The sequence below is a fragment of the Chiloscyllium plagiosum genome, chromosome 3 (genome assembly GCF_004010195.1).
Source record: "Chiloscyllium plagiosum isolate BGI_BamShark_2017 chromosome 3, ASM401019v2, whole genome shotgun sequence".
NCBI lineage: Eukaryota > Metazoa > Chordata > Chondrichthyes > Orectolobiformes > Hemiscylliidae > Chiloscyllium > Chiloscyllium plagiosum.
In genome coordinates this window covers 66,867,522-66,894,057 of record NC_057712.1, presented here as the reverse complement: position 1 = coordinate 66,894,057, position 26,536 = coordinate 66,867,522, and the positions used below count along the sequence as shown (strand labels likewise).

Sequence of the window (26,536 nt, the reverse complement as noted above, 5' to 3'; positions counted from 1 at the left end):
ATCCATTGTCATTCTAAGCTTTACCTCCAGCATGTACTGTCTTGTTAAGAAGTCATAGCTCATTATCCAATTGTATTGATTTGTTGTTAATTCAGTTGTCACATGAGTGAGGTTGAAACTCATTAATGACACTGGGAAAAGAAACACTTGTGAAATTCATGATAATTCATAGCAAACATACAGAGGAGACCATGGAGCTTATAAAAAGAGAATTGAACATTTTTTTGAAGTCATTCAAAATGGCGTGGCCTATTCCAGTTTGCAAAGCACCTGCCACTGCATTCCTTTCTGCATTATTGATAATTTGTTCAAATGTAAACGGACATGACAGCATGAGAGAAGCTGAAAATTATCCACCACTATGGGATAATGTTCCAGACTCACTGGCTGGTTTTGTCACCATCCATAACAAAACGGTTATTAATCCTTGGAATTATCTGGAACGAATGGGAATGTATAAAATACTTCTGAGTGTCACAGCTAAGTACATGGAAAGTTTTGGACCCAGGAATACAGGAAATGTGTTGTGGGGTTTGCCACTGCAACATGGATGGCAGTTTAACACAGGTATGAGATTATTTAAATGTGTTCATGATATGTGCAAAATTCATGTCATTCTGAGTACTGCAAATGGACTGCACAGGAACAAATGTTATTTAAAAGTACAATTATATATAAACATAATAATACCAGGATAATAGTCTTAAATCTAAATGCAATTTGCATACTGTCCACGCTTACAGTTTGAAGTACTATTGACTACTATCCATCACCAGCAGGAATCATTTTTTCCGTGGTTCTGAAAAAGCTCATAAGGATGATTTGGGATCTTGAGGCTTTGTGTAGGACATCCTTTTGTCCTGAGGGATGTCTGGATTTGTATTATGCATTTGAAAAATGTCTTGTGCTTTTTGCCACTCATCCTTTTCCTCATCTTTATATTGTTATTGAGATTTTCCACAGACACTGAGTGCATTTAGTTTGGTCCAGGCCCAGGAGTTGTTGACAATGTTGCATTTTTTTAATGTTGTTTTTCTGCATGTCCTAGAAGCACTCGCGAACTCATGCACATACAAAATAAGAACAAAAGTACTGCCTCAAACCTACTCTGGCAGTCAATAAATCCAATATTTGATTCCCTCACTTAACATGAATCTATCCACTTCTGCCTTCTGTTTCTCATGCATCTGCCCTGACTGAGGTGGATGAAGACATTCTGATTTGGGAGGCTGAAATCTGGCTTCCAAATTGTATGATTCTGGATTAGTGGTGCTGGAAGAGCACAGCAATTCAGGCAGCATCCGAGGACAGGCAAAATCGACGTTTCGGGCAAAAGCCCTTCATCAGGAATAAAGGCAGAGAGCCTGAAGCATGGAGAGATAAGCTAGAGGAGGGTGGGGGTGGGGAGAGAGTAGCATAGAGTCTGAGGAAATGACCTGGGAGTTGCAATGAGAGAGAGACTCCCTGAGATTCTTGTAGAGAGAAGAGGAAAACTTCTTCAAGGCAGGCATCCTTGCAAGAGGATTCGCAGTAGGGATTCCAGCATCTGCAGTCATTGTTTTTACCTCAACCATAACACCACACAACCCTGTCATTGGCAACCACTGTAAGATGTGTCAGATCATTGACATGGATACTACCATTTCACATCGGGACATCACCCACCATGTATGCGGCAGGTACTCGTGTGACTTGGCCAGCATTGTCTCTCTTGAATAAGATACTCCAAGGCATATAAGATATTCCAAGACATGGTGTATTGGCGAGACCATGCAGACGCTACGACAACACTTGAATGGACACCGCGCAACGATCGCCAGACAGGGATGTTCTCTCCCTGTCGGGGAAGACTTCAGCAGCCAAAGACATTTGGCCTCGGATCTTCGGGTGACCATCCTCCAAGGTGAACTTTGGGATAGACGACAATGCAGAATCGCTGAGCAGAGACTGATAGCCAAGCTCAGTATCCATGAGGACAGTCTCAACCAGGATCTTGGGTTCATGTCATACTACAGGTGACCCCACCACACTATACACTCACACACACACTCACACTCACATACAAGCACACATACACACACAAGCACATATATACAGACATATACACACACTCTCACACAAACACACTCACACACCCACCTACTGTCACAGAGAAATACTTCATCACTAACTTACACACTCTCTCAAGCGTGCACACAAACACACACACGTCCTTCTCCCTCACACACACACAAACACACACACGGGGTGAATTTAAATTTGCGGATTTGAGTTTGCAGATACATTATACTTTGTTCAAAAAGCACACAATCTATCGACAGTCAGTCAATGTGACAGTACTCTATGCCACTCTCTCCCCACCCCTACCCTCCTCTAGCTTATCTCTCCATGCTTCAGGCTCTCTGCCTTTATTCCTGATGAAGGGCTTTTGCCCGAAACGTCGATTTTGCCTGTCCTCGGATGCTGCCTGAATTGCTGTGCTCTTCCAGCACCACTAATCCAGAATCTGGTTTCCAGCATCTGCAGTCATTGTTTTTACCTTCCAAATTGTATGGCCAAACTAAAAAAGTTGATATCAGAAGTGCATAGTCTCGGCATTTGCGGAACCTGCTTATGAGAATTCAATGCTATTGGTGCATCTGTCCTTTCACTTGATATTTTAGATTTTCTACAAGCAGCATTGGTGGTAAGACTCCAGTATTTTGAGGTGCCTCCTGTGCACTGACAATGTTTCAGCCCTGTAATGTAAGGAAGAGACCATGAGCTTGTGATAAATCATGACCTTTGTTTCAATTTTGTAGTTGTGATCTCCAAACACCCTTTCACATGTGGCTAAAGATTGCCTTAGCAAATTTCAGGTAATCCTAAATTTCTTTGTCAATGTTCACTTTCTGAGAAAGGTAATTATCAAGTTATTGGAAGAGTTCCGCACTTTCCAAGCATTAATTATGAAATCTAACAAATCTAACAATGCATTTGAATCTGTTGATGGAAGACTTTGGTTTTCTGAATGTTGAATATGTGCCCCATCTTCACATATGCCTCAGCATATATGGCAATTATTTTCTGGAGATCAGCTCCAACACATCACTGACCATCAAGCCCAGGGACAACCTGGTTCAAATGAAGAGTGCAGCATGACATGCCAGCAGCAATATCAGGAGTCCCTAAAAATGAGGCGTCAACCTAGTGAAGCTACAACACAGGACCCTTTGTGTGACAAACAGCATATGGAGCAAGTGATACATCGTGCTAAGAAATTCTACAACCCACAAATGAGATCTAAGCCCTGCAGTCCTGCTACATTTAGTCATGAATGATTGTGGACAATTAAACAAATCACTGGAGGAAAAGGAGGCAAATATTACCATGATGGGCAAGCCCAGCTCATCAGTACAAGCGATAAGGTTGAAGCATTTGCAATAATCTTTGTTCAGAAGTCCCAAGTGTATATTCCATCTTGGCATCCTCTGGAGGTCTAAGCATTACAGATTTTTAGCCAATTTGGTCCATTCCATGTCTTATCAGTAAACACCTGAAAGCAATGCATGTCAGCAAAAGTACTGAAGGCATGCTCCACAACATTCTATGTCCCTAGGCAAGCCATTCCAATATAGCTACAACACTGGTATCTACCCAAAAATGTGAATAAAAAGGCCTGAACTCAAAAGGTGAGGTGAGATTCAATATCCTTGACTTCAAGACCACATTTGACCTAATGAGGCACCTAGAAGCCCAAGTAAAACAAAGGACAATGGGAATTGCAGGAGATAGAGAACTGTCCTCTAGTTGGAATCATACCCATTACAAAAGATGATGGTTGTGGTTGTTGGAGTTCAGTCAGCTCAAACCCAAGACATCTCTGCAGGAGTCCCTCAGGATGGTGTCCTAGGTCTAACCGTCTTCAGATGCTTCATCAACGGCCTTGCCCCCATCATAATGTGAGAAGTAGAAGTTTCTGCTGCTGATGACACAGTGTTCAGTGCCATTTGCAATGTTGCAGATACTGAATCAGTCTATGTTAAAATGCAGTAGGCCCTGGACTCATAAGTGGAAAATAACATTTGTAGCACAGATGTCAGACAAAGATCAATTCCAATAAGAGAGATTCTATCCACTGACCTTGGGTATTTCTATCGCTGAATTCTGCACTGTCAAAATCCTGGGCACTGTTGTTGATGAGGAACAAAATGGACTTGCCTGATAAATAATGTGACTAGAAGTGCAGGTCAGGGGCTAGGAATCCTGCAGCAAGTAACCCATCCACTGACTCCCCAAATCCTGTCCATCATCTACAAGGCACAAATCATAAGTCTGATGGAATCCTCCCCACTTGCCAGGATGAGTGCAGCTCCAACAACAGTCAATAAGCTTAGACCATGCAAGAGAAAGCAGCCACTTAATTGGCACCTCGTCCAATATTATACCTCATCCACTACCTGCGTCACTAATGCTCAACAGCAGCAGTATGTATCATTCACAAGATGCACTGCAGGAATTCACCATTAGCCAGCACCTTCCATACCCATTACCACTTACATCTTGAAGGATAAGAGCATTGATACAAATGAACATCACCACCTGCAAATTCCCTTCTCGACCATGTGCCATCCAGACTTGAAAATAAATCACCATTCTTTCACCATCACTGAGTCAAAATCCTGGAAATTCCTCCCCAACAATATTGTGGGTGTACCTACGCCAAATAGACTGCAGTAGTTCAAGTAGACTGCTCACCACCACTATCAGAAGTCCCTATATTACTGGTGAATCATCACTTTTTTAGAGATCATTGACTGAAGTCAGATGGTTTTAGATTTTAATTGGAGTGATCAGAGTCATAGAGTCATATAGCATGAAAATGGACCCTTTGGTCCAACCAGTCCATGCCAAATATAATCCCAACCTAAACTAGCCCCACCTGCCTGCTCCTGGCCAATACCCCTCCAAACCTTTCCTATTCGAGTATCTATCCAAATGTCTTTTAAACATTGTAATTATACCCATATCCATCACTTCCTCAAGAAGTTCATTCCACAAGCGAACCACCATCTGTGTAAAAAAATTGCCTCTAATGTCTTTTTAAAATCTCTCTCCTCTCACCATAAAAATGTGCCTCCTACTCTTGAAATTCCCCATCCTAGGGAAAAGACAACTACCATAGTGTTATCTTTACCTCTCCTTATTTTATAAATTTCTAGTAGGTCGCCTTTCAACCTCCTACACTCCAGTGAAAAAAAAAGCCCCAGCTTATCCAGCCTTTCTTTATAACTCAAATCTACCATCCCAACAACGTTCTGATAACATTTCTGAACACCCTCCAGCTTGATACCGTTTGATAAATAGAGTTGCAGTCCACCAGGGTGCTAGTCACAAAGAATGGTGACTAATTTTGAAGTACACCCATAAATGAGTAGAACTTGCTGGAGTGTCCCATAATTTACAGATTTAAAGGCCTTGCTCAAGTTGAAAAAAAAACACATAAAGAATTTAATGTTGTCTGCAAGATTTTTGTGTCATTGGCAAGATGTGAAAATCATGTTTGCTGTGACCATTAATAGCGTGAACCCACCTTGAGATTTAGAGGGTTGCTGTTCAGTACGTGTAATGAGTCTGTTCAGAAGACTTTTTAAATCATTTGTGGGATGTGGGCGTCACTGGCTGGCCAGCATTTATTGCCAGTCCCCAGTTGCCCTTGAGAGGTGGTGATGAGTTGCCTTCTTGTCAACACATAATGTGCTTAGGGAAGGAATTCCAAGATTTTGACCCAGCGACAATGAAGGAACACTGATACATTTCCAAGTTAGGATGGTGAGTGGTTTGGAGTGAAACTTGAATGTGATAATGTTCTCATATATGTTCTGCCCTTGTCATTCTAGATGGAAGTGGTCGTAGGTTTGGAAGGTGCTGTCTGAGGATATTTGGTGAATTTGTGCAGTACATCTTGTAAATAGTACACACTACTACTACTGAGCATCAGTGGTAGAGGGAGTGGATGTTTGTGGATGTGGTGCCAATCAAGCAGGCTGCTTTGTCTTGGATGGTGTTAAGATTCTTGAGTGTTGTTGGAACTGCACTCATCCAGACAAATATTCCATCACACTCCTGACTTGTGTTTTGTCAATGATGGACAGGTTTTGGGGAGTCGGGAGATAAGTTACTTACCGCAGTATTCCTAGCCTCCTGTAGCTGCTGTGGTGACACCAGTGAGCACTGGTCAATTGTAACCCCAAGGATGTTGACAGTGAGGAATTCAGTGATGGTAACACCATTGATTCACAAGGAATGGTGGTTAATTTGTCGTTTATTGGTGATGGTCATAATTTCGCATTTGTGTGGCATGAATGTTATGTGCCACTTGTCAGCCCAAGCCTGGATATTGTCCAGATCTTGTTGCATTTGAACATTGACTACTTCAGTATCTGAGGAGTCATGATTGGTGCTGAAGATTGTGGAATCATCAATGATCATTCTAAATTCTGACCTTATGATGGAGGGAAGGTTATTGATGAAGTAATTGAAGATGTTTGGGCCCTGTACACTACCCTGAGGATCTCCTACAGAGATGTCCTGGAGCTGAAATGATTGACCTCCAACAACCATGACCATCTTCCTATGTGCTAGGTATGATTCCAACCAGTGGAGAGTTTGGCAACTGATACCTATTGATTCCAGTTTTGCTAAGGCTCCTTAATGCCACAGTTGTTCAAATGTAGCCTTGATGCCAAGGGCTGTCACTCTCACCTCACCTCTGAAATTCAGCTCTTTTGTCCATGTTTGAACCAACAGTTTAATGAGGTCAGGAACTGAGTGGTCCTGGTGGAACCCAAACTGGGCGTCACTGAGCAGGTGCTGCTGGATAGCACAGTTGATGACACCTTATATCATTTTACTGATGATCAAGAGCAGACTGATGATGCAGTAATTGTCTGGGTTGGATTTGTCCTGCTTTTTATGTACAGGATGTACCTGGGCAGTATTCCATACTATTGGATAGATGCCAGTGTTGTAACTGTACCGGAAGAGCTTGGGTAGGGGAGTGGCAAGTTCTGGAGCACAAGTCTTCAGCACTTTTGCCGGAATGTTGTCAGAGCTGATACCATTTCCAGTATCCAGTGTCCCCAAACATTTCTTGATATCATGTGGAGTAAAATGAATTGACTGAATACTGGTATCTATAATGCTAGGAACCACTGGAGTAAGCTGAGGTGGCTCATCACTCAACACTTCTAGCTGAAGATTGCTGCAAATGTTTCTGCCTTATATTTTGTGCTGATGTGCCGGGCTCTTCCATCATTGAAGATGGGGACAATTGATGGACCAAATGGCCTGCTTCCACGCTGTAGGGATGCTATGATTCTATGATTTGTGCAGTCTCCTCCTCCAGTGAGTTGTTTGATTGTCCACCACCACTCACAAATAGATGTGGCAGGACTGCAGAGCTTAGATCTTATCTGTTGGTTGTGAGATCACTTAGCTCTAGCACTTGCTGCTTATGATGTCTGGCATGCAAGTAATTCTGTTTCATAGCTTCACCAGGTTGACACTTCATTTTCAGGTATGCCTGGTGCTGCACCTGCATGCCCCCCTGTACTCTCTATTGAACCAGGATTGATCCCATGGCTTGACCATGTGGTTACAGATTATGCTAAACTACAATTCTGCTGCTACAGATGGCCCACAGCACCTCATGGACGCCCAGCGATGAGCAATTTAGCATGACCATGCACATCTTTGGCCCGTGGGGGTAAACTGGAGCACCTGGAGGAAACCCAAGCAAATACAAAGATAATGTGAAATTGCATACAGACAGTCACCTGAGGCTGGAATTGAACCCAGGTCCCTAGCTCTGTGAGGCAGCATTGCTAACCACTGAGCTACCATGTGGAATATCATGAAAGCAGGACTTCATCTCCACATGACTGTGCAGTAGTCATTCTTACAGATACTGTCATGGATAGATTAATCTTCAGCTGGCAGTTTGGTGAAGCTGAGGTAAAGTTGTTTTTCCCTCTTGCTAGTTCCCTCACCACCTGCTGCAGACTCTGTTGAGCAGCTTTATCTTTAAGGTCTCTACCAGCTCAATCAGTAATGCTGCTGCTGAGCCACTCATGGTGATGGACATTGAAATCCCCCAAGCAGAGTACATTTTGTGCCGTTACAATCCTCAGTCTATATAATGATATTTCCTGCAATGAAGAGCAGGAAGTTGTCTGTAATTTTTCATAGAGGGATTTGTTGTCTTTCTTGAAGATTATTACAACTTTGAACATTGTTCAGAACATCTTCTTCATTCCAAATTTGTAGGATGAGAGCACGGCTATGTAATGTTAGTTCCTCACTCTGTATTTAAATATTTTCCCAAGGATTCCATTGCCTCAGGCGCTTTGTTGTTCTTCATTTATCTGATGGCTTTCATCACCCCATTAGGCAGTTGTTAAGATCTGAGCTCATCTCTAACTGAGTGCTGAGGGTTGCAATTGAAAATACTTTCATCAACACTGAATTCTTGATCAAAAAGGTCTTAAAAAGCTCCCTGCAATACGTGTTGACATTTTGCTTTTCCATGATCTGATTTCCCACATCCTTAGATCTCAGAAGAGATGAACCTGGAGTGCTCAGACCATAAATGATCTTTGTAGCAGTAAAGGTGCCACAGATATCATTCATGTAAGCATGATGTAACATTTCCTTTGCCATGTCTACTCACCACCTGTTCTTCATGTTACAGGTACTCCTTTGTTACTCTCTGTCTTTGTTAGCAAGCTACTTTTTTTCTTGCTTTATGAAAGGCTTACATTTTGAAGTGTTAGAAGTCTAATTAGCGGGGTGTCTGGATTCACTAAAGGCACCATTCTTGTCCTTTCCAATGATCAAATAGATAAGCAAATGCACACATACTTCATCAAAAATAAAAATACCAAATAAATGTATGTGATATTTCTAAATGGAGACTCTTGCAATACAGTAGCACTGTCCTTACCTCTGGAACAGAAGGCCTACGTCTTGTGCCCCATCTACAACAAAGGTGTGACATAATACATCTGAACAGATTGATTAAAAATATCTGTGAGATTTCTGCTTTCTTTTTGTTTTTTAATGATCCTAAATGTAGCATAAACTCTGGTGTCTCAGATCAACAAACCTAAGATTTATGAGAATCCCTGAAATTGTTCACTAATAAAATTCTCTCTCTCCTCCCTCTGAATAAATCTTTTGCCCTGATTTGTGCTACCCAAATTCCATCAGGAATCCAGCATGTGAAGAATATTGATCACCATTTCTCATTCTACCTGTCTGTATATTAACACTTAAGGCAACATATTAGCATGCTATGTTTCTCGTTTGTTATTTTTATTTGGTGTTCACTATATTTCTGTGGCAAGGTGGGTTTGTCTGGTTAGTTTCCTAAAAATGTTGTGGACAAACTGAAGGTCAACGCTGATGCTATTCCTTTATGGTCCAACTTCATCCAAGTTAGAGCATTTACGTGTTACACATACAAATGTCAGCACAAACTATTTAACAAGAATGATGTTGATTTCAAAAAGCTATTAAATAATAGGGTTTTTTTTCTAATTAGATAGCAACACTTTGAATCATTCAGACCTCCTTTGCAACTTAGCAATTGGAGTAATATTTACTAAATTTGAAACAAACACAAAATTTGCTAGAAAATCTCAGCAGAATAGAAGAGTCTGAAGAAGAGTCATACTGGACTCAAAACTTTAAGTGTCTATCCCTCTCTCTGCAGATGTAGCCAGATCTACTGAGATTTTTCTGTGACTGTTTCAGATTTCCAGCATCCACAGTTTTTTGCTTTAATTTACTAAATTTGTTTGGTCTGCCAATGAAAATGTGAAACCATTCATCGCAACACAAAGTACTTGTAGGAAAGTATTTAGATAAATCCAATCTAACCACAGAACCGCTGCAACAGAGGTTCACTGAACACCAAATAAAAATTACAAAGGAACAACATAGCATAGTGATATATTCCTCTTAAGTGTTAATATAGACAGGTAGGATGAGAAATGGTGCTCAGAATTCTTCACATGCTGAATTCCCAATGGAATCTGAGTAACAACAAATCAGGTCAAAAGACTTATTGATAGGGAGAAGAGAGGGAATTTTGTCAGTGAACAATCTCAGGGGTTCTCATATATCTTGTAACAAATAGTTTCAAAGCAGGAATGACAGACTTAAGAAGAGTTTGTCAGCCTTTGTATAAAATGTTGCAAAGGGAATATGAACAAGAAAACAGCAATTAAAAGCAAAAACTCACAAATGTGGGAATATGTTCTTATTATCATTGCAATCAGTTTGTAAAAACATTCATTTGATTTCTGAGAGGTTTTGAATATCATTTTGTTGCAATGACCCTAATAATATTAACTGAGATGTAGAATTGGATAATAGTATATTGGTGAGCATAACTAATTGTCTTGTTATTCTAGGTAGATTAGCAGATCCATCTGATGCAACGTCTTGTGGTCAGCAAACTGGTGACCCACTATGTATTTCAACAACAGGTTGGTGGTCCTGTGAGTAGTAACATTTCTTGAATTAACGAAAGTGTATAAAATTGTTTTTATCACACTCCTCGACTATATTTTTCAAATATAATTCAAACTAACTGCACTGCAGGAATCAATTAAGAACCAGCTAAAGTTAATTCATAAACTGGTCAAAGTAGTTCGCTCTTTGCAGTGCCAATTTGTTGAATGTTTACAATAACCCAATAAGGTGAGATGTTTCATTGCAAAGACAGAACTGAGAGGAGGAGAAGGCAGCAGCAAATTTAAAAAGAGCGGGGAGAAGCTGTCTTGTACTACTTGACCTATTTCTCTCATATCCCTGCCCAGTGGAAAAATCTAATATGAAATCACACGGAAGCAGGTAGGTGACTGGTTAGAATAGGATAGAATTAGTTTTATTGTCACATATAATCAAATGAGTACAGTGAAGAGTTTACAAGTTGCCACTTATGGCACCATCTTAGATACAAAGATACCTAGGTACAGATTCTTAAGTACAATTTCTTAGGGGAAAAATATTACAAAAGCAAATAAATAAAAAGTCTAGCATTATAGATCATAGGATAAGTTAGAAAAATAAAGAAATAATAGTCCTTCCAACCCAGTCTACACCAGCACCTACCGTTTAGGCTGTGCTGGGCCTTGATTCCAGACTTTGCCAGGTACTACTTTGAGGCTTTTGAGGCAGAGAGAGACCACTCTGCAATCATTCTGAGACCAGAAGTCGACACTGAGGCCACTCCAAGCTGTTGAGGGACTGCCATTATGGGCCACCAAGAGACTGCCATGTTGGGCTGCTGAGAGACCACCACATCACGCTGGGCTGAAAGACCACTGTGCCGCTTCCACGCTGAGGCCAAGAGTCCGAGTCTGCATTGAGGCTGGGAGTTCATGACATTGCCAAGAAGAAAGAAGGAAAAAAGCACAAAAGAGAAAAAAAAGAAAAGAAATGGATGGAGGGGACGAACTCTGGTACCACCGCCACCTTGGATCATGGAACTTGGCTGTTTGGCAAGTATCTGGTAATTGATTAAGGTATATTTTACTCCAAAGACTTAAAAGAATACTAGAGCTAAGGTAAAGGAAGTAAATAAAAATACAGGAATCTAAAGATTGAATAAAGTAATTAAATAGTTTATTAAAATGAATTATGGCTTTTAGGAAAGATGATGTGTCACGTGTGCAGCAAGTGGGAACGTCTGGATTCCAATGTAATCCATGGCAAACATATCTGCAGTAGGTGTTTGCACCCCAAGTAGTGATGGCCCAGAGTTTATGAACTGTAGGCTGGACTGAAAACTCACTGAAACGTTAGGAGGTGTGGAAATTAGATGGACACCTTATCCTAGGAAGCAGTAAGACCCCTTAGCATATGGCTTTCTGCTTGTCACTGATCAGGGATAGAAAAATGTGACTGTGTGTGAGGCACATATGGGAACAGAGGAGGTGGAGAAACCTCAGCCTTTGCAATTGTCCAACCCATCTGAAGTAGTTTTGGCTTGCTTGGATGAGAGTGGGGTGTATATATTAACTAACAATGGTGCCATAGTGCAGAAAGCCATTCAAGTGGAGGCAGCAAAAAGGGATCTAGTGGTAGCAGGGACAATCAGAGATTGACATTTCCCAGTGGAAAAGACCGAGAGTTTGGTATTGCCTGCAACATGCCAGAGTTAAGGAAATCTGCACAGGACTGGAGAGGAAATTACCATAGGAAGGAGACGATCCAGTTGTTATGGTCCAGATGGTACCAATGACAGGACAAGGAAAAGGTTCTGCATAGGTGGTATGAGGGGCTCAGCACAAGATCAAAGAGCTACACCTCAGCGGTAGTAATTTCCAGATTGTTACTGAATTGACATCAGGCAAATAAGATTCAAGAAATGACAGTATGGCTCAAAGATTAGTGTGGAGAAGTAGGTTCTGGTGCATTGGGCCCTGACACCATTACTGGAAAAATAAATGCCAGTAACATTAGAAGGATGTACATCTGGGTTGTGCTGGGACCATTGTTCTATTGAGCTACATCATTAGGAATGTAGAAAGAAAACTAAACGGAAGGGGCAAGAGATCAAATTTGGGGAGATGTAGTAAATCCAAGAGTAAAGATAGGGGAGGAGAGAAAGTATTTATGTGCAAAATGACAAATGGCCAAGAAGAAATAGAGTACATCATCTGATAAGATTAGAGGTTACAAAATAATAAAGGACAACATTTAAGACTCTTTTATATTACATTCATATAACATGCATATAATATTCAAAACAATATGGACCACTTGCACAAATAGAAGCAAATAAGAATGATCTGAAAGCCTTTACTGAGACATGGCTGCAAGGTAAGATAGATTCAGACCTGAACATTGAATGTTACAAGATATTTGGGAAGGATACAAGCTAGGAAAAAGTAGAGGAATAACTCTGTTATTTAGTCATGGCATGAGCAAATTAATAAGGAACTATCTAAGTTCAAGCAACTAGGTTGTAGAAGTAACTTAGGTAGAGATGAGAAATGATGAGGGCAAGGAGTAGCTTGTAGGAGTGATATTCATGCTCCTTAACAGTAACTACATGGTAGGATGAAATATAAAGGAAGAAATAATGGGAGCCTGTCAAGAAGCTAATGCAATAATCATGGGGACGTATTATCTACATATAGACTGGAACAATCAAATGGGCAAAGGTAGCCTAGATGTGAAGTTCAGGATAATTTCCTGGGAGAGCACTACCCCACCTCATTTTCATTTTTTGTTTAATGCTCCTAAATGTTGAATACCTTTTACACATTCAGTCCAGCGTGTGGCACACTGCAGCCACATCTTCATAATGGCAGTTAAGCTTTATTTTTATAAGTGGCATCAATTCATCCATATTGTTGCTAATGTTGCACACATTTAGTAACTAGGTCATGTAGAGTGCCTCTCATTTGGTATTTGGGAATTGTGGTCACTTCATGTGACCAATATGAATATATGAGCAGGAGCTACTTCTGGATATAGGAGCCTGACCTCTTGGTTTTTGAACTCAAATTGTGGCTGATGTCATTGTGGTGCACCAAAAGTCTGAGTTGGATGGATTGCACATCCAGAAAGTGGTCACTTTCTAGGTTTATTACATGTAGGTAGATAGGAAATGGATGACTGCTAGACAGTCAAGACAACCAGACAGCTAGTGCAAGAGTTGCCAATGTCCCACTCAAGAATGGTGTTCCATTCTGGATACTGTAAAGAGCAATGGTTCCTCAGTGTTAAATATTCCTGATTGCAAGATGTTCAGGTAAGATAGGAAAGGAAGATTTCAGGCAAAGTGGCAGTCTTGCTTAAGGAAAGCATTGCAGTACTGGGCAAAGAGGACGTCTCAGAGGGCTTAAGGGCTGAATTAATTACACTAGAACTGAGGAACAAGAAGAATGCAGTTTATAGACCACCAACTCATGCAAAGAATGTAGAGGGACAAATCTGCAAATAAATTACAAGGCGGTGCAAGAATTATAGACTAATTATAATGTAGAACTTATTACTTAATAGAAGAGGACTTAGTAGATAATGGCAATGCTAAGGGAAGAGAGGAGCATGCATTCTTAGATAATGTCTAGGAGAATTTTCTACAGCAGTATGTGTCCAGTCCAGCAAGAAAGGAGGAACTGCTAGACCTGATTCTTGGGAACAAGTAACTAGGAAAGCTAATGGAATATCATCACTTATTATAAGCAGAGAGTTGGCAGGTTACGCTTTAGTTTACAGAGCACTGGTGAGGCCACACTGAGTGTACTGTGCAATGTATTAGTCACCATATTTGAGAAGCAATGTAAATATATTGGAGGCAATTTAGAGAAGGTTTACCAAACTAATACCTGGAATGGGAAGATTGTCTTGTGAGGAAAGGTTGGATGGGCTAGAATTTCAACCCCTGGAGTTGAGAAGCGTAACCAGATAAACCCAATCCAGCCACAGTACTACTGCAGCTTCATTGAAATACATAACATCCTGAGGGGTTTTGACATGGATGAAGTGGAAAGGCTATTTCCTGTTATGGGAGAATACTAGGGCTGCAAGCTCTTGTCCCCAGTAACAACTTAGTAAGGCATCTGGCCAGCTCATACATGGCAGGAACATAAGAGTCTCAAGGATATGGGCATCACGGTAGCTCTCAGGGTATCAGCGCACACTTCCAAGGAATGGTACTGATGATCACAGGTCACTAGTACATTGAAGGAGTAGAATACCTTTCTATTGATGAATTCAATGGAATTTTGAAATGGTGCAGTATGTACACAGCCTATAGTATCCTGCACCTGCAGGAAGCCAGCTTGGTCCTGAATCCTATTTCCCAAGTTGCAGAACTGACCTCATCATAGGGAAACAGGATAAAGTGATGGGACCTGCCATAATTGGCATCAGTAACAGGCTTGATATATTTCTGAGTTGACAATTGAGAGATCCCACATAAATGTTCAAAGCAGCTGTCAGCTTGACAGTTACTGGTATAGGATTGCCACCCTCTCCCTCAGGTCACAGGTCCTGCTCTACCAATTGGCACAGTCAATCATAGTGCCCTGGGACATCCCCAGCCTGAGTCAACACTGTGCCTTGATCATCTGGAGGAAAAGATATCAACAATAAAAATACTCTGGCCATCCTCTACCTCTTGAAGGGACCCTTAGCTTCAACTGCTACATATGGAAGCTGTTTAGCAACTGTTGGAGGTTGCTGCTGGTACATAACTTTTTGGCGCATCCCATTCTCCTCCATTTCTCTGCGCAACAACAGGGATAACTCCTGCTGTGGTTGCATCCAAAGGTCATGCTCATAATGAATCTGTTTGGGGAATGTAAGAACCAGAGCAGGTTCTCAGTAATATGAGCTGTTAGTATTGGCATCATTCCTTGATACAGTAGGATATGGGAAACTCTGAGAAAGAGGGCCATAAAATGTCCCTGCATGATGCTTTGACAATAGTGCATTCATCAGAATAAGGTCCAGTCATGTTTCAAAGACACAGTAGAAGATTAAGTGCTTCATGAATATGAAACCTTTCTCCTCCCAATCCACCAAAACCCATGGAGAATATCATTGCGCATAAAAGCATCTTACATTACACTTCAAATGAGAACAAATCCTTTCCTATCCCTGTGTAGCCTATGAGGTCTTGCATTAGCTTTGCAGTTTGTGGCCCATACATGTAACTTCTAAGGTTGCCTCTTCTGCTTCACCGAAATAATTATCTTCACTCTGCAATGATGAATAACATGGTCAAAGTTGCTTGTGATCAACATTTGCACCTCACACAGTTGGACAGAACACAATGACATGATTGCAAATGACTGCAACCTGTGTTGTACAAGAGCATGATTCATGAACCTGCTCCTTGAAGGGCCTCCCGTCCTCTAGAAAGAGCCGCACATTGGGACAGAAAAGTAAAACATTGACTCTGCACATTCTGGATGTGGTTGCAGCCTTTTTCCTTTGTAGTTTGACCCATTTGGCTAAGGATGCTGACAAACATGACCCGCTACCTGGTTTTGCATCTGCACTAAGCAACTCAGAAAAACAGAAGCATTGTGAATCTTCAAAGCAGCTGAGGGAGCAAAGTGTTGAATGGCAAGCCAAAGCAGGATTGTTGTAAGCATCAAAGTAGGAACATAGTGAATGAGTACTAAGAATGTGAGTGAAGAGACCTGAGATGCATCCTGACCCAATCCATGAGATGGGTGCTTGTCCCTTGAAGCAAAGTGTACATGAGCAATATTACAATGAGAGCTACCCGTCCACTCCGACTTATAAGATTGAACTTCAGAAGTGTCCTGTAAATGGATTATGATTCAAGGAAACTGGCAGGTTATTCTTTTCACAAGTGAAGGCTGAATATTGGAATTGGAATAAACAAAACTAGTAAAGTTATAACGTATTTCCAGAGAATACTGTCCAAATATAGTACAAATCAATTGGTTCCTGTGTTCACAAATTAAGTAGAGGTTAAAGTTTGGTTAATTGAGTGGGTAAAAACTTGCTGGATGGAGTTTGGTATGGAAAAACATGGGTTATGTGCTTTGGCAGAATGGAATAGAAGAGCTGAGTAATATTTAGGTGGAGAAAGACTGCAGGAAGCTGAAGCACAGAAGGATTTTGGAATCAATTTTGGAGCCTAACATTGAAATTCGGCATTAATAGATGGAATGTTGATATCCATTTTTCTAAACCTTTACAAGATACTAGCTAGGCCATGCCTAGAATAATGTTTGGTTCCCTTATCTAAGGAAATATACGCTGGCACTGGAGTCAGTCCAAAGCTTTACTCAGTTGATTCAACTGCATTGGAAGGATTTCCTTACAACAAGACATTGATCAGGTTGGTCTTGTACTCATCGGAGATTCGAAGAATGAGAGATGTCTTGGAGATTAACAGTAATGACAGTTGTTTCTCATGCAGAAGTGTCTAGAGCCATAGGCTATTATCTCAGAATAAGGAATCACCCATTTAAGACAGAGATGAGAAGACATTTCTTCTCTCAGAGTGCAGTGGATTTGTGGGATTCTTTAACACAAAGGGCTGTAGGGATGGGTCATTAAGTATAGTCAAGGCTGAAATAGACTGATTTTTAATTAGTAGGTTAATCAACGGTTAAGGGGAAAAGGCAGAAAAATGGAGATGGATATTATGATATCAACCACAATCTCATTGAGTCATAAAGTCATACAGCACAGAAACAGACCCTTTGGTCTAACTCATCCATGCTGACCAAATGCATTTGACCCATATCCGTCTACATCTTTCCTTTTTATGTACCTATTCAATGTATTTTAAATGTTGTAACTGTACCTGCATCCACCATTCCTCTGGCAGTTCTTTCTACATATGAACCATCCTCTGTGTGAAAAGGTTATCCCTCAGACCCCTTTAAAATCATTCTCTCACCTTAAAAATATGTCCACTAGTTTTGAACTCCTTACCCTAAGAAAAAGACCCTTGCTATTCACCACCTCTATGCCCCTCATGATTTTATAAACCTCTATAAAGTCACCACTCAATTTCATATGCTCCAGTGAAAAATGTCCCAGGCTATCTAGCCTTTCCTTATAACTCAAACTCTTTAGTTCTAGCAAGATCCTTGTAAATGTTTTCTGAACCCTTTCCTATAGCAGGGCAACCAGAACTGTGCAGAGTACTCGAAAAGTAGGCCAAATAAGTTACTTCTTCTCCTTTGTCTTACGGTTTCCAAAATATTAACTGAATTAAAAATGCATTGATCCAAGGTTTCTCTTGGATAAGGTTAATGTAAAATGTGAATTTAGTTTCTGATCCTGTTTACATGTAACTCCTAGTTTACATGTTGAGGAATTGATTTTTACTTAAGAAATGAATTGCCGGGGAATAGGTATTGGGATCTCCAGTAGTTTCGGAAAAGACCTTTGAGGCTGTTGGAATGGAAGTTGCACAAGAACATCTGAGTAACTTTAAAAAAATCAATCGCTTTCTGTAAATCTGCTGTGAAAATCATGTTCTGACTAAAGGTGTGAATGTGTTCAAAGGCAGAGGTGAAAGATTAGGTCATCTGACTCATATGTAATTAATTGATCATCTCTATAGAGGAATATCTTCACTTCTCCACACTCAAACTGGGAGGTTTCACTGAATTTTGCTGTCTGCTGGAATCTGGGATATATACAAATTGCCAAGTATTCCATTACTTTCATATATGTCCAATCATGAGAGTTTGAGAGGATTTAGATGCTGCCTACTGACATATCTGGAGATCTGAGGAACAAGATGATCTTATGGCCTTCTCACAAGTTTTGTATCCATTCCTGTTTTAGGCATGAATTACTATCTGGCCACGATACCATTTCTGGGTGCAGTTGAAGCAGGCTTCTTTGATGAATGGCCTTTTGAGATAGAAATCTCACCTCCTGAAGAACATGTGGATGATTTTTGTTACAACACCAGAGACTGTCATGTACTCATTCCTGATACAATGGCTAAGTGGACACATTTTTTTCAGGTATGTTGCTCTTTCAAGTTATTGGAATATTGCACATTTATTTATCATGCATCTAAAAAAAATGGAGACAGATAATGGTTGATTCAGCATGGAAACCAAGAAGAAAAATCATGGTGTACTAATTGTTTCACATCTTCTTAGTTTCTCAAGCATTAAATTGGTGTGAACATGTATAGTACAGTAAGAGATGCAGTCATGCCTGTACTAAACCAAAATAGTATGCCTCATCATATTGTGGTGCTGGTAAAGCACAGCAGGTCAGGCAGCATCTGAGGAGCAGGAGAATCAAAATTTCAGGCAAAAATTGGGATCAGGTGGGGGGGAGGGGAAATGAGGAAACTGGTGAAATCCACATTGATGCCATGTAGTGGGAGGGTCCTGAGGCAGAGGATGAAGCGTTCTTCCTCCAGGCATTGGGTGTTAATGGTTTGGTGGTGGAGGAGGCCCAGGACCTGCATGTCCTTGGCAGAGTGGAAGGGGGGGTTGAAGTATTCGACCACGGGACGATGGGGTTGGTTGGTGCAGATATCCCAGAGATGTTCTCTGAGCGCTGTGCAAGTAGGCATCCTGTCTGCCCAATGTGGAGGAGACCGCACCAGGAGAAACGAATACAGTTAATGACATGTCGAAGTGCAAGTAAAATCTGATGGATGTGGAAGCCTCCTTTGGGGCCATGGACAGAAGTGAGGTGGGAGGTGGGAGGTGTGCCACGTGTAATTCCTACGGTGGCAGGGGAAGGTGCCGGGAGGGGAGGATGGGTTGGCACCATTGATTGAGATGGATAGATCTAGGAAGGGGAGGGAGGTGTATGAGATGGTCCAGGTGACCTTAAGATCGGGGTGGAATGTGTTGATGAAGTTAATGAACTGTTCAGCCTCCTTGCGGGAGCACAACCTATCACTATTACCCCCATCTCCATCTAGCACTCTCAGCTACCTTCCCTCCAGCCCCGCCCCCCTCCCATTTATCTCACCATCTCTTCAGTTTACACCCTCATTCCCGATTAAGGACTTTTGCCCGAAATGTCGATTTTCCTGCTCCTCGGATGCTGCTTGACCTGCTGTGCTTTTCTAGCACCACACTCTCGACTCTAATCTCCAGCATCTGCAGTCCTCACTTTCACCTGCCTCGTCATATTGGACGAGGTGCCTATAGAAATATAAGATGCATCACATAGAAATATGCGATTGTAGGATGTGTTAAGAAACTTCAACATGTAATGCTAGTGGTGGCAAAGCAAATCAGGGTAAACATGTGGAAATTTAATATGGTGCTTTTGGACGATGATGTTGAGGAGCTCACACAGATGAAAAACAGGACTTAATGGACTCCAAAAGTAACAGTCCTGAAATAGAAGAGATCTTTGCAAATTATTATCTCACTATTACTGAATATGTAGCAATGGAACCAAAGAACAATCCTAACTAGCTGGATGACAGAGAAAAACATTGGAAAAGGGTGCCAATGGTCAGAGACAGGTTGTAGAAGGATTGTTTTTCAGTCACAGTCACATAGGATGGTATATGTGACTTTGATAAGGGTTTTTGTTTCTGTGCTGCAATGGAAACGCGACTGAAAACGTTCAAATATGGATTTGCTGAAAAGATGGGCACAGATTTAGAAAACAAGAAGACATTCAATACTTTGGAGATGAGGAGGTTGAAATGAGTTGTGAGCTCACAGAGAACAAGAGTAAGAAGTAACAAGAACAAGATTTTCTGGGGAGAGGAGTGACAGTGACAGACTCAAAGGAGAATGGTAAGAACCTAATGTAAAAGAACTGCTTAAAATATTAGCTAACACGGGGACCAGAAAGGGAAATAAGATGGGAATCAGGCAATGGGAGCAGGAGGTGGATTGTTTAGATAAGGTGAGCTCAAAGAAGATAGAGAAAGAGGTGAGCTCAGGTATAGGGCAAGGGAAAAAACAGACAAGTTTGGTAATTGATTCCAAATGTTACACTTTGAAGCTAACTGATATTACTATGGCTGTATCCATCACTATCAAAATCCTAGAGATTACTGTTGATTAAAAGCTGGACTGTACCAGCCCTATAATCCTGTGTCTGGAAGATCGGGTTACAGGCTGGGAATTTTTTGTGGCAAATAACTCAATTCCTGTCTTTTCAATACCTGTCCACAATCCAGAAGATACAAGTCAGAAGTGTGTTGGAATAATCTCCAGTTGCCTGGATAGATGCAGCTCCAACAGCAGTCAAGAAATTCAATACCAACCAGGGCAAAGCAGAACACCAAATTAAGAATGTAAGAATAGGAGCAGGCATGGCCATTCAGTCCCTTAAGCTTGCCCTGCAGAGCTGAAGTGAAGCGTGGAGGGGACAGCATTTATGTTAGTAATTTGCCAGCATCTGCGGTAATTTGCTCCTTCTATGAATGAATGCCTGCCTTGTTCAGCCGTTCTTCATGTCAATCCTTTCATCCCAGAATCTGCCTCGTGAATCCATTTTGAAATGCCCTGCAAGATCATGGTTGATGTTTTCCAGGCCTCAACTCTTATTTTGTGCCAGTTTCTCTTGGCCCAACTTCTTTATATTACACAATTCTATCTGCCTCCCTTTTAAATACTTTCAGCGAAATAGCCTCCATAACCCTCTGGCGTAGAAAATTCCAAACATTCACTACCCTCTGAATGAAGAAATTTTCTTCATATCTCAGTTTTAAATGAGTGTCCCTTTATTCTGTAACTATGTCCCTTAGTTTGAGATTCCCGACTTATGGAAACACGCTCTCAACACCTCATGTTTTAACCCCCCAGAAAATCATGTATGTTTCAATAAGATAACCCATCGTTCTCCTAAACTCTATGAATGAATGACTGAAAACAATAAATGCTGGAGATCACAGCAGGTCAGACAGCATCAGAAGGCAAGTTAACATTTCAGGTCCAGGTGACTCTTCATCAGAGCTGAAGTGAAGTGTGGAGAAGACAGCATTTATGCTAGTAATTTGCCAGCATCTGCAGTAATTTGCTTGTTCTATGAATGAATGCCTGACTTGTTTAGCCGTTCTTCATGTCAATCCCTTCATCCCAGAATCAGCCTCGTGAATCAATTTTGAAATTCCTCCAATGCTGGTCTATCATTTCTTAAAAATGGGGACCAAAACTGTACACATACTTCAGATGCAGCTTTGTCAAGACTCTATATGGTCATAACAAGACTTCCCCATTTTTAAACTTCAACATTCTAGCAATAAAGGCCAAAATGCCATTTGCTTTCAAATTATTTGCAGCAACTGCATGATAACCTTTTGTATTTCAAACACAAGAACATTGATATCAATCTCTGTTGCACTTTCTTTGAGGGTTCTCTCCATTAAATAATAGTATGCCTTTTGATTCTTCCTACCAAAGTGAACAACCTCATATTTTCCTACATTAAACTCCATCTGCTAAATTTTTGCCAACTCACTGAGAACCTATTTATAGCCCCTTGCTGATTACTGTTGCCCTCATTGTAGCATGCCCTCCCACCTAATTTTTATAACAGCAAATTTGGAAACATTACACTCTGCCTACTCATTCAAGTTACAAATATGAACTGTAAATAATTGAGGAACAAGGACTGATCCTTTTTGCACTCCACTTGTTACAAATTTCTAACCTGAAAAAACACCCATTAATCCTGTTTCTCTCTCTGCTGTGTATTTATTCATTCTCAATCCATGCTAATGCACTAAACTCAATACCACAAGCTTCTATCTGTGCATTATTTTTAATGGGGCACTTTATCAAATGCCTTCTGGAAATCCAAATAAACTACATCTCTAGGTTCCTCTTTACCAGCTCTGCTTGTTATGCCCTCAAAGGATGCTAGCACATTTGTCAAATATGATTACCCAGTTTATAAATCATATTCACACTGTTTCATTACATTAAATTTTCTAAATGTCTTGCTATTTCTTCCTTAATAATGGACTTTAGAATTTTTCCTTTGTTAGGCTAATTTTTCAATTGGTAGGCAACTTTCTTTTGCAGCTTTCTTTTTCCCACCCTTTGTGAACAGGGGCATCACATTAATGGTTTTCCAATCTGCTGAAACCCTCCAGAATCCAGTGAATTCTGGAATATTTTGAGCAATCCCTCAACTATCTCTGCAGCCACTATCTGTAACACACTTGGATGCAGGCCATCACGTCTGAGTGACTTGTCTCCTTTCAGTCCCATTAATTTGTCAAATACTGTTTATAAAAATCATGAGGGGCATGGATGAGATAAACAGACAAGGTCCTTTCCCTGGAGAGGGCAGAGGCCAGAACTAGAGGGCATAGATTCAGGGTCAGAAGGGAAAGATATAAAAAAGATGTAAGGGGCAATTTTTTCATGCAGAGGGTGCTGCATGTATGGAATGAGCTGCCAGAGGAAGTGATGGAGGCTGGTACAATTGCAACATTTAAGAGGCATTTGGATGGGTATATGAATGGGAAGGGTTTGGAGGGATATGGGCCGAGTGCTGGCAGGTGGGACTAGATTGAGTTGAGATATCTGGTCGGCATGGACGGGTTGGACCGAAGGGTCTGTTTCCATGCTGTACATCTCTATGACTCTATGGTTCCTAAAAAATTCACAATTCTCTGACCTACCAACAACTTTCACTGCTTTGTGTGTCTGTGATTTTTATTGAACAGTCTCCTTGACTTGTTAAACAGGGGTGGTTCATGCTTCTCAATGAGTCCTTCTTTTTGATTGGAATTGTTTTTTGCTGCATGTTACAAGACACACAGCATGGAAACAGACCCTTTGGTCCAACTTGTCCATGCCAATCAGATATCCTAAACTGAACTAGTCCCATTGTATCCCTCAAAACCTTTCATGTACCTGTCCAAATGTCTTTAAAATATTGTAATTGTACCCACCTCTACCACTTCCTCTGGAAGCTCATTCCACACGTGCGTGTGTGTGTGAACAAGTTACTCTCAGGTCCCTTTTAAATCTTTCCCCTCTAGTTTTGGACTCTCCTATCCTTGGAAAAAGACCTTGGCTATTCACCTTATCTATGCCTTTCTGGATTTTATAAACCTCAATAAGGTCACCCCTTAGCTTCTGACACTCCAGGGAAAAACATCCCAGCATATCCACCTCTCCTTATAACTCAAACCCTCCAGTCCTGGCAATATCCTCGTACATGTTTATGTACCCTTTCTATAGCAGAGTGAGTAGAATTATAAGTAGTATTCTAAAACTGGCCTCAATGTCTTGTACACCCACAACATGACATTCCACTCCTATCCTCAAAGCTGTGACCAAAGCACCGCCTTCACTGTCCTGTCTATTTGTGACTCCACTTTCAAGGATCTATGAACCTGCACCCCAAGTCTCTCTGTTTATCTGCTTAAATGTCTGACACTACGCATCTAATGGTCTAATTTCCCATCTCACTCAAGAAAGTTCCTTTCTTAGAGTTCTGGAATTGCCTTTATTTAAATTGGGGATACTGTTCCTCTCCATCAAACTGAAGCTGAAATTCTACAATGTTTTTAGATTAGATTAAATTTCCCACAGTGTGGAAACAGGCCCTCCGGCTCAACCAGCCCACACCGACCCTCCGAAGAGCAACCCACCCAGACCCATCTCCTTAACACTATGGGCAATTTAACATGGCCAATTCACCTGGCCTGCACATCTTTGGACTGTGGGAAGAAACCAGAGTACCCAGAGTAAACACACGCAGACATGAGGAGAATGTGCAAACTCCACACCTGGGATGCTGGCGCTGTGAGGCAGCAGTGCCATCCACTGTGCCACCATTCCGCCCTTATTAACCTGACATCATTTATACATGACGGGATCGGAAATAGTTTGTTCCTTGGCAGGTTCTGCAACAACACTGCTTTAATAAAGAATCCTTGATGCACTCTAAAAAATTGTCTTCCATATTACCCTTGCCCATCTGATTAGTCCAGTCATACTACAGATTACGATCATCGAGAAGAATTGTAGTACCCTTCATTCACACTTCCACATTTCCTGATTTATGTTTTCTCCTGGAGAGAGGCAGCTCTTTGGGGACCTATAGACAACTCCCAGCTGTCACTTCTTTCACTTGCTATTCCTTATTTACACCCTATTGATTCTACATAATAATTCATTGCAACTATTTCACTACTCACAACTGCACTGGTACTTTCTTTTATTAACAATACTTGATTGGCTCCCCATCACTACCTTCAGTATTCACTCCCTTGACTAGTGACACAAGTACAAGATGCACTGTAGTAGCTTACCATGTTTCCTCATGACATTTACCACATAAAAGGACAAGGACATCAGATACATGAAAACACTACCAAATGCAGGTTTCCCTTCAAGCCAGATACCAAGGCAGCTTGGAAATGTACCACCATTTCTTCACTGTCACTGGTTCAAAAATCCTGGAATTCCCTTCCCAACATCACAATGGTGTCTCTATACCTCAACAACTGCAATGCTTCTTGAAGTCATCTTACCACCATCTTCTCCAGAGCAATTAGGGATGGGCAACAATTGCCAACTGTCCACCATGAACACATTTTTTAAAAGTCCTGGGCAGGGGAAGCAGCAGAGGTAGCTGAACAAATGGTCTCAATCGTTTGGGAGAAGTCTATAATATCCTTCAACCTGTTCATGGAGAAGTTGGGGAAAGGACTTGAGAAGGCTGTGCAAAGGGAAGCCATTGTTAGATCCTGGAATAGTCAGCAGTTTTGGCTGATGACAGCAGAACCCGGCAGAGCCAGCTATGCTGAGGAATGTAAAGCCAATTATCTGCCATAAGGATCCAAGTCTATGTTTCTTGAATACACTTCTTAGGGAAGAAAGGCTTAAGGTTGTACAGGGAAAATGTCAAGATGTGAAATAAAATTGGAAAAATAGGCCATGTGAAATGGTAAGGTTGAGGAGATCACCATGAAGGAGAAAGTGAGGACTGCAGATGCTGGAGATCAGAGCTGAAAATGTGTTGCTGGAAAAGCGCAGCAGGTCAGGCAGCATCCAAGGAGCAGGAGAATCGACGTTTCGGGCATGAGCCTTTCTTCAGTTTCCTGCTCCTTGGATGCTGCCTAACCTGCCCAGATCACCATGAATGTGGGCAGAGAGAAATTAAGAAAAATAGAAGAGTAATGATGAGAGGAAATGGTGGGTTGAATTGGTGGGTGAGAATAAATTGCTCAAGTAGATTGACACTTGACATTTACTTACAACACATTTTTCAACAGCTTTTGAAAAAAACACGGGATATTTCCCAAAGCCGGCTGTTACCTAGTATCTCCCCAGAGGAGGATAATGTTTGGCGTCATATCTGGATAGCACACGTATCTTCAATTGAAGCTGCACTTCCAAAATTTTCTGAAAGGTTTAATTTGCATGTTTTAATTATTTGTTTCAGTTTATTTTGCTGATTCTACTGTTTTTGGCCAATGAACCAGATGGCTTTTTTACAGATTAAATTAATTGTCTTATTTTCTCCTCATTTCCTAATTCATATCAAGTTCTGTTCACCCACACCCCTGTGCTCACGGATCTACATTGACACATTGCTTAACCAGGAACCTATTTTAAAATTCTCCAAATTTGTCATTCAAATTAAAATTCTTCTTTGACCTCAACTGAAGACTCCACCATCCCGTTGTTTTACAGAACACTCAACTGTGTCTGACCCATTTCCAATAACTTTTGCCCTCACTCCTTCCCATACTTCCCAGAACACCTTGGAGTTTTCCTTGTCCTCACCTGCCACACATTCAAAGGACTGACGTGATCTATATGGACTTCAGTAAGGCATTCGACAAGGTTCCCCATGGGAGACTGGTTAGCAAGGTTAGATCTCAAGGAATACAGGGAGAACTAGCCATTTGCATACAGAACTGGCTCAAAGGTAGAAGACAGAGGGTGGTGGTGGAGGGTTGTTTTTCAGACTGGAGGCCTGTGACCAGTGGAGTGCCACAAGGATTGGTGCTGGGCCCTCTACTTTTTGTCATTTACATAAATGATTTGGATGCGAGCATAAGAGG

The 26,536-nt window shown here is 41.2% G+C and overlaps 1 protein-coding gene across 1 annotated transcript in view; it reads left to right on the top strand.

Moving 5' to 3' along the window:
* Window positions 1–327: 327 nt before the first annotated feature.
* leg1.1 (liver-enriched gene 1, tandem duplicate 1) overlaps window positions 328–26,536 on the top strand; it is a 31,713-nt gene continuing 5,504 nt past the window's right edge. Inside the window, exons 1-4 of the mRNA XM_043675037.1 lie at window positions 328–567; window positions 10,458–10,544; window positions 18,349–18,533; window positions 25,742–25,878. Of these exons, the coding sequence (XP_043530972.1) occupies window positions 333–567; window positions 10,458–10,544; window positions 18,349–18,533; window positions 25,742–25,878 (644 nt within the window). The 5' untranslated portion in view covers window positions 328–332. The remainder of the gene's footprint in view (window positions 568–10,457; window positions 10,545–18,348; window positions 18,534–25,741; window positions 25,879–26,536) is intronic.